General features: G+C 39.9%; 1 protein-coding gene across 3 annotated transcripts; it reads left to right on the top strand.

Moving 5' to 3' along the window:
• The first annotated feature begins 243 nt into the window (after positions 1 to 243).
• RRN3 (RRN3 homolog, RNA polymerase I transcription factor) lies at positions 244 to 14,133 on the top strand. 3 transcript variants are annotated; one of them, XM_027654925.1, is made up of 18 exons: positions 244 to 370; positions 812 to 920; positions 1,378 to 1,434; positions 2,444 to 2,533; positions 2,621 to 2,750; positions 3,187 to 3,246; positions 3,715 to 3,778; positions 3,983 to 4,052; positions 5,643 to 5,741; positions 6,356 to 6,451; positions 6,895 to 7,030; positions 7,840 to 7,970; positions 8,997 to 9,127; positions 9,951 to 10,135; positions 10,642 to 10,750; positions 11,166 to 11,318; positions 12,175 to 12,262; positions 12,656 to 14,133. In XM_027654925.1, exons 2-18 carry the CDS (start codon positions 828 to 830, stop codon positions 12,812 to 12,814), a joined length of 1,851 nt encoding a protein of 616 aa, XP_027510726.1. In that variant the 5' UTR covers positions 244 to 370; positions 812 to 827; the 3' UTR covers positions 12,815 to 14,133. The 3 variants fall into 3 exon arrangements, with proteins under 3 accessions (XP_027510726.1, XP_027510728.1, XP_027510727.1); XM_027654927.1 differs by lacking the exon at positions 244 to 370 and adding an exon at positions 684 to 702; XM_027654926.1 differs by lacking the exon at positions 244 to 370 and having other exon boundaries at positions 778 to 920.
• The last annotated feature ends 188 nt before the right edge of the window (positions 14,134 to 14,321 follow it).

Here is a 14,321-nt window from a genome sequence, read left to right as displayed (position 1 = left end):
TCCTGCCCGGCTCCATCCCCGCGCACCGGGCGAGAAGAGCCCGCTCCGGACCCGCTCAGCTCTTCCAGCCGGGGCAGCGTCCCCTCGCTCGGACACCCGGGAAAGGAGGCACTTCAAAAGAGGTGCTCCCCAGATGGACAGATGTAGACCTCCCCAGATGTTGACCTCGACACTGGCAAGAGGAGGCAGCTGGTAGCAGACAGCAGAGATTTGCAAGAGTTTAACGTGCGTCTGCAAATGCACATAGACTCCTTTAACTCGGCGCTTGAGGCTTATAAAGAGCAGCTGGGATACAACTTCAGGGTGACAAACAGGAAGCAAGTTGTGGATGCAAGATGTAAAATTCAGCAAGCGAGCAGTTATGTAAAAGGCAAGACATGTATTTGGGTTCACCCTTGTGTTAGTTAATGACCCGGCTCGCTCGGTCCTCCCGCACCACAGCGGGCGGGGCCAGAGCCGCAGCCGCCCCATCCCGGCGCTCCCTCCCGCCGCTCGGTGGAGCCGCTCGGTGTCCCGGCTCTCTGTGGAGCCGCTCCGTGTCCCGGCTCTCGGTGGTGCGAGGGGCGGAGCGCTCGGCGTTTCCGCCGCCCCGCGCTGCCTTTTCCGCCCGGCAGCGGCATGTGGCGGGGCGGGCAGCGGCGCGGGCGGCGCGGGGCGCGCCGCCCCGGGCCCCGGTAGCGGCGGGCGCGGTGCCACCGCAAGGCAAGGGGGACACCGGGGGGGAGACCCTCGGGAGCGGGGCGAGGGGCTGCTCCTGCTGAGGAGGGGCCGGGGGGTGCGGGCGGTGCTCACGCCGTTCCCCGTCCCGCAGGCGCGGGGCCGTGGCCATGCTGGGAGGGGACGAGTTCATCAGCTCCCCGCCCAGGAAGACGGTGCGGTTCGGGGGGACCCTCACCGAGATCCTGCTCAAGTACGAGAAGGTGAGTGAGTGCGGCTCCGCGGGTGCCTCCCTTGTGTCCGGGCTGCCCGCGCTGGGTCCTGGGGGGAAGGGGGTCATTCAGGGCGAAGACTCGTTTCGCCTTGCCCGACACCGTGTGTGAAGGCTTAGGGAGTAAAACTGAACGCGGTGGAAAGATTTCCCCCGTGAGTCAGCCTGGGTGGGTGTGAAGCCGGGCTTATGCCAAAGGGTGCGCGGGGATCCCGGCTGTGTCTGCAGGGAGAGCAGCTGAACGTGAGCCAACCCTCGGGTGTCTTTCAGCACCCTGTTACTGCTGCCTCAGCTTTCCTTGAGCTGTCTCTCCCTTGCTTGTGTTCTTAATGCACATAATGTTCTTAATTGTGTTCTTAATGTTCATCAATAATAGGTTGTTCAAATATGTTGATGAAATGGGTATATTTTGCTGGAAAAAAATTGAATATTTTTGTTTCTCTTGCTAGGGTGATACCACAGATTTTGAGTTGTTGAAGCATCAGCTGTCAGATCCAGACATAAAGGTAAGAGTTTTCATAGTCAGGAGTCTGATGATTTAAAGTTCATCTGTCTGAGTGTAATCATCAGTTAAGTCATTCTGGTGCTTACACAAATCCTCTGCTTTAAACATTAGGTGCATTTGCTAGCTTTTTGCTTTGTGGAAACTTTCAGAATTAAAACTCTAAATGTGAAAGAAAGCAATTGTCTATTTATACACATGCATATATGCAGGATCTCTGTCAATGGTGTCTCATACTTAGTGACTCTTTGCTCTAGAGTGAGAAACCTATGAGTCTGTTCCACCTATGAGTCTGTCACTGAGCCTTGATTTTAGAGCTACTTCTGTAGATCAAACCATGGTTTCGCACTTTAAATTGCACCAAATTTTACCTTCTGTTCTCACTAAGGACTTGTTGAATTAGGCAGTAACATACATATGCATTCAGTAGTTATACCCAGAAATATTGTTTTACAGCCTTTCTGTACAGCTGTGAGTACCCACCACATTTGCTGTCCTTTTTTTTTCCCCCTTTTGATTAAACCACAAAACAGTGAACAGGGTGCTGCAGGAAGCACCATGCTATAGAGTTCCTTTTCTCTCTGAGAGAACATTCTGTAAAATGTTTTTAGCAGACCTTTGGGAGCATACAGGCAAAGTCAGCGGATTTGCTACTGTTTCAGTATTGTTTCAAGACTTGAATGTCCCTTCTGTTTAAACTAGAGGAAAAAAAAAAGAAAAAGAAGATTGAATGCCATTTTTTTAAAGTATGTTCTATGTGAGTGAGGTTTCATGCCTTGCTTAATCTGCAGCTGAAGCCTTCCAGGCAGGCTGTTGGTTTAGGAGTCAGTTTGCACATATTCCTGCATTCAAGAACTTCCATTGGTGAGAACACAAAAAATTTCCTCACATATTAATGTGAAACAATTTCTATTTACAGTCTTAATATTTGACTTTTAAGGATTTTGTTACTTTCTACTAATAGGTAATACTGTTTATTGGAATAGTTATCTATTTTTTCTGCTTATTTGAAGGATGCCCAGATCATTAATTGGCTCCATGAATTTCGAACTTCTGTTGCATATTTGACCAAAGAGCTTGAACAACTGGTCAACATTTTACTGGTAAATATCGGTTTGCTACATGGAAAGATTAAGAGTTTAGTACTCAAAACATCTTTCTCTGACATCTTGATCTTTGCTTACTTTCAGAAGCTGCCATGGTTGAGAAGGAGCCGAGAGGTAGTGGAAGAATATCTGGGTTTTCTTGGCAATCTGGTGTCAGCACAGACTGTCCATCTCAGGCCGTGCCTCCGGATGATTGTGTCACAGTTTGTCCCCCGTAAGTTACTTTTCCCCTCTTTGTTTGCTTATCAGAATGTCTTCCCCAGATAAATTCTGTAAGTACAACATCACAATTAATTACTGAGTCATTGGGGTTTTTTTTCTCTGTTGACTTGTAATACAGATAGTTTTCTGTACCTAGACTTTAGAAGGCATATTCTAGTGGCCAACACAGATCCTGTTCTGAAGAAGTCTTGGAAATGGATGAACTGTGTAATGTTATTTCTACTAAAAAACTAACAGCTGCTGTGAGGATCATGTTAGGTGTCCCCAAGAGCCTTCTGGTTCTGTGAATAAAACACTCTTTTATAAAGTCCTGTGGCTAATTTTTATGGTTTGCTCCTGATGGAGACTCTAGTGCAGTGTGTTTGGCCTCGAACCTGTTACCTGTAAGATTTGTACAGTTTTGATGTAATAACCTCCCTTTTTTCTAGCTCGGATAACCATCAGAGAAGACGATGTGGACATTTCAGATTCTGATGACGATGATGAAAGTGAGTATAAAGGAAGCATGGCTTATATATGCTGCTGTAATACCTTTACTGAACAAGTATACAGTATGTATTGCTCCTTTTTTATAAAATTCAGCAGATTATAAGTAAAACATCAAGAAACAGTGCATCCTTAAATAACCAAGTCAAAGTCTTTCTTGTACTCAAATCAGTGGTGTGCTGACCCGCTCCTTGTTACTTTCAAAATATTCCTATTGGTGCAGTATCTGTAGGAATAGAATATGTAGGAAAATATTCCCTATCCTAGATCATTTCAAAGGCAAAGAATAGTTAGGAGTTGTTTGGTTTCCATTTTATTTACCTCAGTGTACATTCTCCCCCAAGGAACATTTTGGCAAATGTGGTTTCCTCGGGAATCTTTCAGTTGTTTAGTTGATATGAACTGTTTCTACTGGTTCTTAATTTAGTTTTCTGTAAACAAATGCATAAGAATATTTTTTCTTTCTCTAGATGTTTCTGAAAACTTCGATACATGCCACAGAGCTTTGCAAACTGTTGCAAGATACGTTCCTTCGTAAGTATATAATCCCATGGCTTTGCATCCCTTCCCTTGCAGATTTAAAGCTTCTGAACTGATGATTTTTTTCCTCTCTTAATGGGAAGTATACTACTTAGTTTCATTGCATGTGTTTTCCTAATATTCATTAACTGGTGGAATGCTTTCGTGGTAATAACCCATAACTTCTGCATTTGATTTATTTATTTTTTTTAATTATAGGACACCACAGTTTCTCATGCCAATACTGGTGGAATACTTTCCTTTCATTAATAAATCAGAAAGAACTCTGGTAAGAGCTGTGAATATTTTTTTCGGCTTGTTTACTTTTTCTTTTAAATGTATAAATGTACTAAAATAGTATTACAACTGATTTGGTGGCATTGAATGCAGATTTTTGAGAGTATTTTTATATGTATAAATATATTTGTAATAACCATATGTATATGGTTGTGTCTGTTTAGTATAAGGTTGTCCAAGCATACTGAAGCTCTTTGTGCATAAGCATTATGCAAGTCTTTAATGACATAACTACATATCTTTTCCACAGGATTGCTTTCTTAATCAGTGCACAGGATGGAGCTCTTTGAGGATGAGTCTCAGGGTTGTGTAGTCAGGAGATGGGTAGGACACCTGTCTCGTTTGTTATCAAAGCTGGAGGGTGTTTGTCAGGGTTATAGGTGAAATCCAAACTGCCAATAGTGCAGAGCCCCAAGTTGTTTTAGTACAGCTTTGGTACAGTGCTCATGTGTAGTGAGAAACAAGCTGGAAACTTTTGACAGGGTATGGCTCTTGTGTCATCTTTACATTTACTTGTTCCAGCTTGATAAGTTGGCACTTTATATTACAGGAAGGCAGAGCCCTGCTCCTCCAGCCAAGTTCAGTTGAAGCTGTGTTTTGAATACATCAAGTGCTGAAAAATCCCCAAAGTTCTTTATGTATCTTGCTAGGTTTTTTTATTTTTGTTGTTGTTTTAATCCAAATAACTTGAAGCATCAGTTCCTTGTCTGTAAAACGGGAGCATAATAGCTCTTATATGGTGTTAGGAGAAGATTTATTTACTTAGCAGCTCAGTGAGGAACAAGTCATGAAAAATACATAACTATTTTCAGGGCAAGGCTTGAATGAAGTATAATAAAATGTGATCTATGCATTGTTAAATATTTCCAATTTACACATTCTCACTAAACTATCTCTACTCATTTTATGTACTGAGCAAGCCAGGTGGCCTGTGAAAAAATCATATGTACTCATGTAATTAAAGGTTGTGTTATAATGCATATTCACAGAGAGACTGTGATGTACTCAAATGTAGTGCTTTACCTGATTTTATGTACCAGCTTGACAGTTCTGCTGTGTGAAAGTTGCAGTGTTGTCTGTTGTAGATATTTGTGTACACATGGGGGGCCCATGCATGCTCACAAGACTTGTCTGTTAACGTGCTTGATTCATAGTCAGAATGACTGAGGAGGCAGACCTGTGGAATTCAGAATTGTTGCTGGTATTTTATAATAATCTGAAATAAAGATGTATTGAGTCTCACTTTAAGCAGTTCTAGTATAGCTGGTTCTAGATGTAGTGGGGAATAGGCTTCATTTTCCTACAGAAAGTTTAGACAAACTCCTATGGAAATAACTTTCTTATAGAATATTCACACTCTATCTAGAGGTAGTTTGGAAAATTTGCGTGGCAGTAATAGATTAAGTAGTTAATTGAAAGTTGATGTTTATACATTAAATTATTCTAGATTGAATACAATCTGTTTAAAGCTATTTCTGGGTCTTTAGATAATAAATGAAGAAACTTGCTTTCTAAAAGTCCTTGGCAGAAATTAGACTTTGTGTTGACGTTATTATAGATAACAATTAATTTTGTGTTACAGGAATGTTATGTTCATAACCTGCTACGAGTTACGGTGTACCTTCCAACTCTGAGGCTTCAAATTCTGGAGCTTATTGTTGAAAAGCTGCTAAAGTTGGATGTGAGTTTATTCTGTGTTACTTTTTGTGGATGCTTGGTGTTAAAATACAGAGTAGGAAATTAAATACACTTCAGTTTTAAGCTCGACAAAAAATCTGCTGCAGTAGTGCTTGTGATAATGTGCATAAAACCAGCCAAATTTAGACTCCACTGCCAGCCTTAAGATGTTCCCATTGGAACTGTATGGTGTGTGCTATGAGTCCCTACTGGAATGTCCCTGCCAGAGTCAAAACAACTGCTCTGTGGTGATCAGTGCTGATATGCAGAGAATGTGCTTCTCTTTGTGTGGTTGAGTGATCATATCATCTCTTTGAAGTAAAAGGATTTACCATCTTAAAAAAGACAGGAGGAGTAGCTCTGTAAATGAGCAAGGCTTTTTACCTCAGCATATAAACAGTCTGGGGAGAGCTTTTATTTGGCAGGTAAAGTTTCAGGGGGCTTTGGAGTGTGCATTTGTGTATGGCATATAATTTCCTTTTAAAATGGTTATTTAGTCCAGGACAAAATCCAGTCAATAACTTACTCATGTTGTCATTTCCTTTATGTGAGTAATAAAAAAAAAAGTTTCATATTATCATGCTTTAATAAAAATGAATTTCTTGTTTACAACTGCAGGTTAGCACTCCACAGCAAGATATTGAAGATGCTGAAGAAACTGCTAATAACTCTGGTAGTGAGGAGAAATCTACAGAGGAGGGACTTTTTGACATGGTTGGTTATCTTGTTCTACCAAAATTCTATTTTTCTCTAGTAAAATTTTCACTTCTGAGGTGGCTGTGAACTAAGTGTAGGAATTCATTATTGCTTTGTTGTTACTGCACTGCACACAGCTCTTGAAACCTGAACAGATAACAAATGATTAATGTGTTCTCAGCTGTTGACTTTATTCATGTAAATACCCAGTGTACATGCAGTGAATCGATTTCATTATGTAAAAGCACAAGCAGCTCTGCATAAAGCTAGTTAAAGAATTCATGGTGTTTGGCTTAGTTCACAAAGATTTGCTCATACTGTGTAATTAGATACTGCTCTGCTAAGAAAAATATGAAACTTTAGTATATCACTGAAAGGGAAATTTTGTTTCACTTTTCCTGTAATTGCATCCTCTGATGTTGTGTGTATAAAAGCTGCTTGTGCCATTTTTTATCTCCCAGGAGGAAGATGAAGAAAGAAAAGGAAACAAAGTTGTCTCTTCCAGTAGTGAGAGAATGGCCCATCCCCTTGCAGAGCGCCTCGACATCCTGATGACCATCCTGTTTTCCTACATTAAAGATGTTTGCCATGTGGATGGTAAGAACACTTGCACTATACCCAAATTTATTGTTTTGCTAACAAGTAAGAAACACAAATGAGGAGTTCTTGCTTTCTGCTGCTGCAAGATAGAGCCAGCAGCGGGCTCTAGTCCACATTCCTGCCTCTGCCCAGTGTTGCTGGTACAGTTGTGACTTTAAAGGTTTAGTCCTCAGTTGGAGACATTCCAATTCCATAAATATGATACTGTATCCAAACTGTGACAGGGTATAAGTGTTTTATCATCTGCTCTACTTGAGTGCTAGAATTATGGATCCTTTCAACAGTACAAGGACTGGAAGCAGATCAAAACAACCAGACACGTCACTCAGTTGGAATTGCTACAGCAAGGCTTTGTGTTAGGAAAAAAAATGAAAGAATTGTCTCATACTGGTATGTATTAAGGGCTTGAATTCCTTAGATTTATATATTTAAAACAGAATATTTAGAAACCATTTTACCATTTATCTTCTCCACATAAGTCAGAGGATTTATTTCTCAGTGGGTTTTTTTCTGGCTCTTCTGAATTAACATATTATTGCAAAGTTTGTGTGTCTACCAGTTTCATATGTGTGTGCACACACAGAGCTATTCTTTATATACAACACCTTAAAAAGCAGTAGAACTGAAGACCTGGAAGGTCTTACTATAAGTATTTTTTAGATGTTAGATAAGCTGAAAAGTCAGTTTGACAGTGTTTCTTTACATACTTCTTACTGGTGTAAAAAGATACAATTACCACTTTTGCAGCACGAGGATAGAAAAAAACCCTGAAATGTCTCATTTTGTTCTGTTTCTTTGTTGTGTAGGCAAACTCAATATCAGCAACACAAAGGACTTGTATCGGGATCTGGTTTCTGTTTTTGACAAGCTCATTTTACCAACGCATGCTTCATGTCATGTACAGTATTTCATGTTTTACATCTGCAGCTTTAAATTGGTGAGTAAAAGCTGGTTTTAAAATGCAGTGTCCTCTGTCATTTCTGCATCCTTGTTTTGGCTTTTTTTTATACATAGAATAGTTGTTTTCTGCTGTAATTCCAGTCTGAAGATAGCAAGTACATGAGGATCATTAGTATATTTGTTTTCTTTTCCTTCTCTGTTACTTCATTCCTAAAGTTTCTCTTTCTGCTGTTGCTCTTCTTGTGTTGTCCATAAACTGCACACAGATGGAATCTAAGCAAATGTGGTTAAAATGGACCCCTTTTACAAGAGTGAGTTGGGCTTCTGCACCCAAGGCATGGTGCTCCAGCACATTTCTTCAGCATCTCAAAACTCTCTTAAAGATAACTGTCCTGTTAGATCTAATATTTGAAAATTGTGTCTGCTGTTTGTTGTTTCCCCCCTCATTTTCCCATCTCTGTCAACAAACTGTTGCTCTTTGTTTTACACATAAAAATAAGGACACACATGCTTTTTGCATGAAAGTAGCTAAAAGGCCAGTTAAGCTACTGCCCTGTCTCTGATGGTGGCAACATTTGGACAAATTCAAGGAGAAAGTATCTCATGATATTATGCTTTTTGTAAGGATGTGAATTCTTGGCATCACAAACTTGTGTGGCAAAAGTTCCACAATATAACATTGAAGGTTAAGAATCACTTTTGTTCTCTAAATTCTTTTTCCTGCTATTTTCCTTGGATGTCCCTGACTGCTTCTGCTACAAGACTTGGTGAACAATCATTTCATGTTTACCTTCTTCTCACACTTGCTTTTAAACACTTCTGGTGTATCTTTTCCTGATTCTTTCCTAGACTTCTTCCCCTTGCTTTTTACAGCTGAGTATTATAGAAAGAGACACAGAAGTGAGTGCTCTTCCACCATGTATAGGAATTGTTATTTATTACAGTTATAGGTAGGGTTTTTTTAATGATTTGGTTACAGAAATTATGGAAATTGAGTATTAGGAATCTATTACTTAAATATTAGCAGTATAACAGCTCACAATTTCTATGTATCTTTTTCCAGGGGTTGGCTGAGGCGTTTTTAGACCACCTTTGGAAAAAACTGCAGGATCCAAACAATCCTTCAGTGATCAGGCAGACTGCTGGGAGTTACATTGGCAGCTTCTTGGCAAGAGCTAAATTTATTCCAGTTGTGTAAGTTGTTCTGATACATGAGCAGAACCAAACATTTTGTGCTGATTGCTGAGCAGAATTCACAGAATGCACACACAGTGTTGGTCTGCTATTCCCACTGCTTTGCCAGCAAACCTGAATCAAGGGGCTTGTGTGTCCTTTCAGCAATACTGTTTCAGTATTGGTTTGAAGTTTCTGGAAAGTGTTGCATGTACAGGATGCAGACTAATGATTGCTGGGATTCATGGCTTACTCTTTCAGGCTTCACTTACCAAGAAGTGCTGAGCATGGCTGGTAGGTTGTGTTGACTTCAGGCAGAGCCATGGATTCCTGGTGTATCTGATGTTCAGAAGCAGATATTTTTAGTGCCCAATATGTGGCATTTTATGTGGACTCTGGGACAGAAAACAGGTGTTCTAGTATTTTGATGCAGGTGTATTAAAATACTCGAGCAGATTGGTGAAAATGTCTTTTTTTTGTGGGTGGGCACAGTGACTTTAACATTAAAGTTAGTTGGATTTTGGAATTACCTGATGGACATGGGTGGCATCTCTTTCTGTACTGCCTGTAGCCCAGGATTCTGATTGTTTTTTATGTGTTCACATACAACGTGTATTCATGGATTGATCTCTTCTGGCATCTTGTGCTTTCACTGGCTGCTGATTGATTCAGTTTATGCTGAGATAAAGGAGAAAGCTCATAGCACAATCTCATTTTTTTCAATGAGGTTTTCTTACTGATGTTTTTATAACCACTGAGATCCTTGAATACTTGTTTAACAGCTTTTCTGCACCATTTCAGGAGATGTCTTTACACTTCTTTTCCCCCCCTTCCTCCCCTGTAGCACAGTAAAAGCATGTCTGGATCTTCTGGTGAACTGGATGCATAAGTACATTGATAATCAGGATACAGGAGCTAATGCCTACTGTGATGTAGCTCTCCATGGGCCATTTTATTCTACATGTCAGGCTGTGTTCTATACACTTATTTTCCGTCATAAACAACTTTTGGATGGAAACTTAAGGAAAGGTGAGTATATTTGGTTTGAAAGGATTCATTTGCAGCTTTTACTGTTGGTGTGTTTTGTAATTGTCAGTTCAGTCAAGTATCTGATGGCAAGTTTATGCTGTTGTGCTCTTAGGCAAATGATATGGCTTGTACATATGTTGGGCTACCAAGCTAAGTGATCTTTTCCCCCCCACTATTGAAAACAATGCTGATAACTGTAGAAAACCAGCATGGGCTTCAGTTAATAATCTGTATTGATGACTCTGCCTCTGTCAGTGCTTCTCATGGGTGTGGAAATTTAGTGTGTGTCTTAGGAGGGTCCCTCACCTGTGGCAGGTTATTGTTACTTGAGTAACTTCTCTGCTGAACAAGCTGTGGGCCAGATCTCCACTGGGAGAGAGCGTCCTAGGATGTGCTCCTGTGGTGTTGTGCAGGGTACAGACTTGTCACACTGGAAATTGTTAGAAATTAAGTTCAGTTTGTATGATGTTATTAACCTGTATTTGTCGATTGTTCTTATTTTCAAGGCCTGTCATATCTGCAGAGTTTAAATTTCGAGCGCATTGTCATGTGTCAGCTCAACCCCCTGAAGATTTGTATCCCTTCTGTTGTCAACTTGTTTGCTGCAATTACCAGGTACCTACTCACTTACTTCAGGTTCAGCTTCAGACCTTGGTGTGTATCTGAAACCAGAACAGTACTTAGAACATGGGTTTTGATAGGCTCAGTATTGAATATCATCTAAGACATGATACTGCCCATGTTCCAGGTGTGATAAGTTTATTTCTGGTTCATTTCTAATGAAAGCCTGCAGCACTGTGATTGCTTTGTGTTGGAGCCAGTGTGATTCTACTTGGAGTAAAGTTGAGTATAGAGGAAGAGAGAACAGGCTCCTTACCTTGTGACTATCTTGAAACTCCTAGTATCACCTGGAAAATGGAAGATAGAAGTGATGTTTGTTAAAAAATAACTTCATATTTTAATACCATCTGAAATCCTTGCTTAAGATGTGCTAGAAGTGCTTACCTTTTCTTTATTACCTTTTTTAAAGGAAATACCAGCTGGTGTTCTGCTACACCATTATTGAGAGGAACAACAGGCAGTTCATCCCAGTTGTTCGGAGCGGTACCGGAGGTGACCTTGTGCAGACGTGCACTAACCCTCTGGACAGCTTCTTCCCCTTCGATCCCTACATCCTCAAAAGGTATGGTTTAAAAATAAACAACTTGATTTTCTGCCTTGCAGGAAATAATGAATAAAAACTGTAGGAACCTGTCAGTGTTTCTGCAGTTCACTTTCCTCACTGATCTTTAGTACTTCTCATGTTACGTGTTTTAACCAGAGATTGTCAAAGGTTTGAATTGAAATGTACCCCTCCTGTGACAGATAGCAATGAAGAAGGGACAGGATCCAGTTTCCTGGAAGGTCTAGTTAATATGTTTGGTGATTTTTGGTTTTTCTTTGTTGTAAGCAGCCTCTAAAATGTCATGTTAGCCTAAATCATGTTTTGTTGGAACCATGGTGGTGATGTGTCCTTTTTTTGTCATTTTATTTTGGGTTTTTTGCACTGTCAGTATATTGCTTCTTGATTGGTGACTTCAGCTTATTTAAAATACCTTTCTTTTTATGGTAGAGAGCAACATTCTGGCTTTTTATTGTCTCTTAAAAAAAAAATCCATCTCCACAGAAGGGAGACTACTAATAATATTAATATTCATATAACAACAAAAGTTGTTTCTACAATATTTAAAATTTTGGAAGAAAATTACGCTTTTTTTGCGAGCACAGTGCAGCTGTCAAAAATACCCAGTTAGGAGTTAGGAGACATGACCTTACCAGAAGTCCTCTAGCAAACCTTTGTGATTTATACCTATCAGCAAAATGGAGGTATTTTTTCATGGGATTAATTGAGGATTATATAGGGATTAATTGAGTAGGTTGTGAAATCCTAGAGAGGGCTATCAAAATGTCAGAGCATTTTATATTGTATTATTAAAATGAAATATATATGACTTCTACTGAATATATTAGCTCATTCTGTGTTTTGATTCCTCTCTCAGATCGAAGAAAACCATTGATCCTCTTTATCAGTTCTGGGAAGAGCTGAGTGCTGAAGATCTTGAGAATCTAAAGAAACCAATTAAAAAGGTAATCTTTCTAATCTTTCCTGATGAAAATGCAGTTTAGCTTTTTCCAAATCTCTATCAGCTTCTTCTGTTGCAGGATTTTTTTTTTTAAAGTAGGTATGAATACACTAAACTGTGATTGAAATTTGGAAGCTTTAGGAATTGATCTGAGCACTTTTCCTCTCTTCTGCAGCACAGGACCCCTGTGAAAGCTTTATGAACGCTCTCAGAACATGGACACAATGATGTCACTGGAAAATCCACTCTAGATGTGATTTAGTGCCCATATTTCATAATGAGAGTACATCTAATTCTCTTACCATTCTTACTGGTCGTGACAATTGTAGTGTAAATCCAGATCTCTTAGATTTGACAGTATCTTTCTGCTCTCACCGAGCCTTTTGAATTTATTCAGGGTACTTCCGAAGATGAAGACGATGACTTCTTGAAAGGAGAAACCCCTCAAAATGATGGTGTGGTTGGAATTGCTCCCAATTCCTATGAGTCCAGCACCCGGAGCCCCGGGAGCAGCATTGGCTCCCCTCCAGACTGTTATGTGCCGTTCCCTCCGTGACATGGGGCGTCAGAAGTGAGAAGGCTGAAAACTCGTGTGCAATGTTTCACTCTTTACAGAGACTTTAGCTCAAATTTCCAAACTGGCAAGTGTTTTAAGTAACTACATTTGAGAAAAATTATTGTTTCTTAATCATCAGATTTCTACAGATATGTTATAGTAGAGTCATACGTTGCTAGAAAAGCTTAGAGAATAAATAGGGTGATACTTTGCAAATTTCACATTGAAATGGTTTTTATGACTTCGAAGGGATTTTTTTTTTATATAGTTTTTCCTGACTCTTAAAAACTTTGTTTACTAATGTTTCTCTACAAGGTTTTATATATCAGAGGTGAAATTCTGGTATTTCTTCCTGCTGATTTGTGTGGGGGCCAGAATTCCCCTGTCAGTGTTCAGACTCTACTCTGATGACTCTTCTAGAGTTCATTTCAAAGTAAAGGTGTGATCCCTCGATAGACAGGCCAGGAACCAGTCTGACAGTGGTTCTTCTACACACATCTCTTAGGCTTTTCCTGTCTATAGAGCAGTTTTTAGTGAAGCCACTTGATAGTGGAGTGTATTCAGACAGCAAGCACTAATTTTCCTTAAATCTGTAGCTGACACGCACCTTTCCCAGCTATGAAAGTTCAGACATGTAAAAGTGATGATTGTTGGAAGTGTTGAAAATGAGGGAGTAGCTGAATGTGTTATTTGTAGATAGTTTTCTTCGGAGTGCTTATGAAGCACTATGAGACAGGTATTTATTTGCAGGATTTGAAGTTTATATGTGAATGCTGAAAATAGGAAAAAAAAAAATCTTCCCTTGTGGAAAGAAAGTAGTGTCAGTGGTGTCCTTGTGTTGTCCATGTGTCAGTCACTGTTGAGCTTCTCTGCTGAAGTTTCTTGTCTTTTCATGGTTGCTGGCTTTTAGATTTAAGTAAAAATATAAACAGTGGGGGGGAAAATGCTATTTGTGTAGCACTGAGTTGAAAATTTTATGCATTTGGACTAAACTCTAATTGCCCTTCTTTAGAATCTGAACTTGGAGGCTTTCAAGACAACATTTTTATTTGGAACCAATAAAGAGTGATGCCAACAGTGCAATACTTACACATTTGAGAAAACCCCATTTCTGTATGTAACTGAGGTGCTCTCTGTGTAGCCTGGCTTCTCAAAGCCAGGGTGTTAGTTCTGACAGACTGCAGAAATAAGTTCTGGGGATGACATTGCAGAGTGCATCAGTGAATGTGTTCATCATTGTATAAACTGAGTTTTTGTGTTTAATTTTAGTCCTCTTTATTGTCAGTCCTGTGTAATAAACAATAGATTTCCATCTGAAATAATTGCATTTTCTCCTGGCATGCAAGAACCCTTCTCAGATCAACAGCAAGAAAAACATCATTTCAAATATGCCTTTCAGCTGCTTCTTCCAAAATGAGGCTAAAACTTCTGCAGTTTTAATACCAGGCATGTGATTCAGGAGCTTCCATGTCTCATTAGAACAACAACAAAAAAAAATCCCTGTAAC

This window comes from Corapipo altera, unplaced genomic scaffold (assembly GCF_003945725.1).
Source record: "Corapipo altera isolate COAL_440 unplaced genomic scaffold, ASM394572v1 98, whole genome shotgun sequence".
In the NCBI taxonomy this organism is placed as follows: Eukaryota; Metazoa; Chordata; class Aves; order Passeriformes; family Pipridae; genus Corapipo; species Corapipo altera.
This window is presented reverse-complemented; position numbering and strand designations above follow the sequence as displayed.

What these genes read in the sequence shown, in the direction of transcription:
- RRN3 (XM_027654925.1), top strand. Translation starts at nt 828, where the DNA reads ATGCTGGGAGGGGACGAGTTCATCAGCTCCCCGCCCAGGAAGACGGTG. An exon ending in TGTCAGATCCAGACATAAAG is followed by an intron (nt 1,435 to 2,443) that starts GTAAGAGTTTTC and finishes GCTTATTTGAAG; the next exon opens with GATGCCCAGATCATTAATTG. An exon ending in TAAAGAAACCAATTAAAAAG is followed by an intron (nt 12,263 to 12,655) that starts GTAATCTTTCTA and finishes GAATTTATTCAG; the next exon opens with GGTACTTCCGAAGATGAAGA.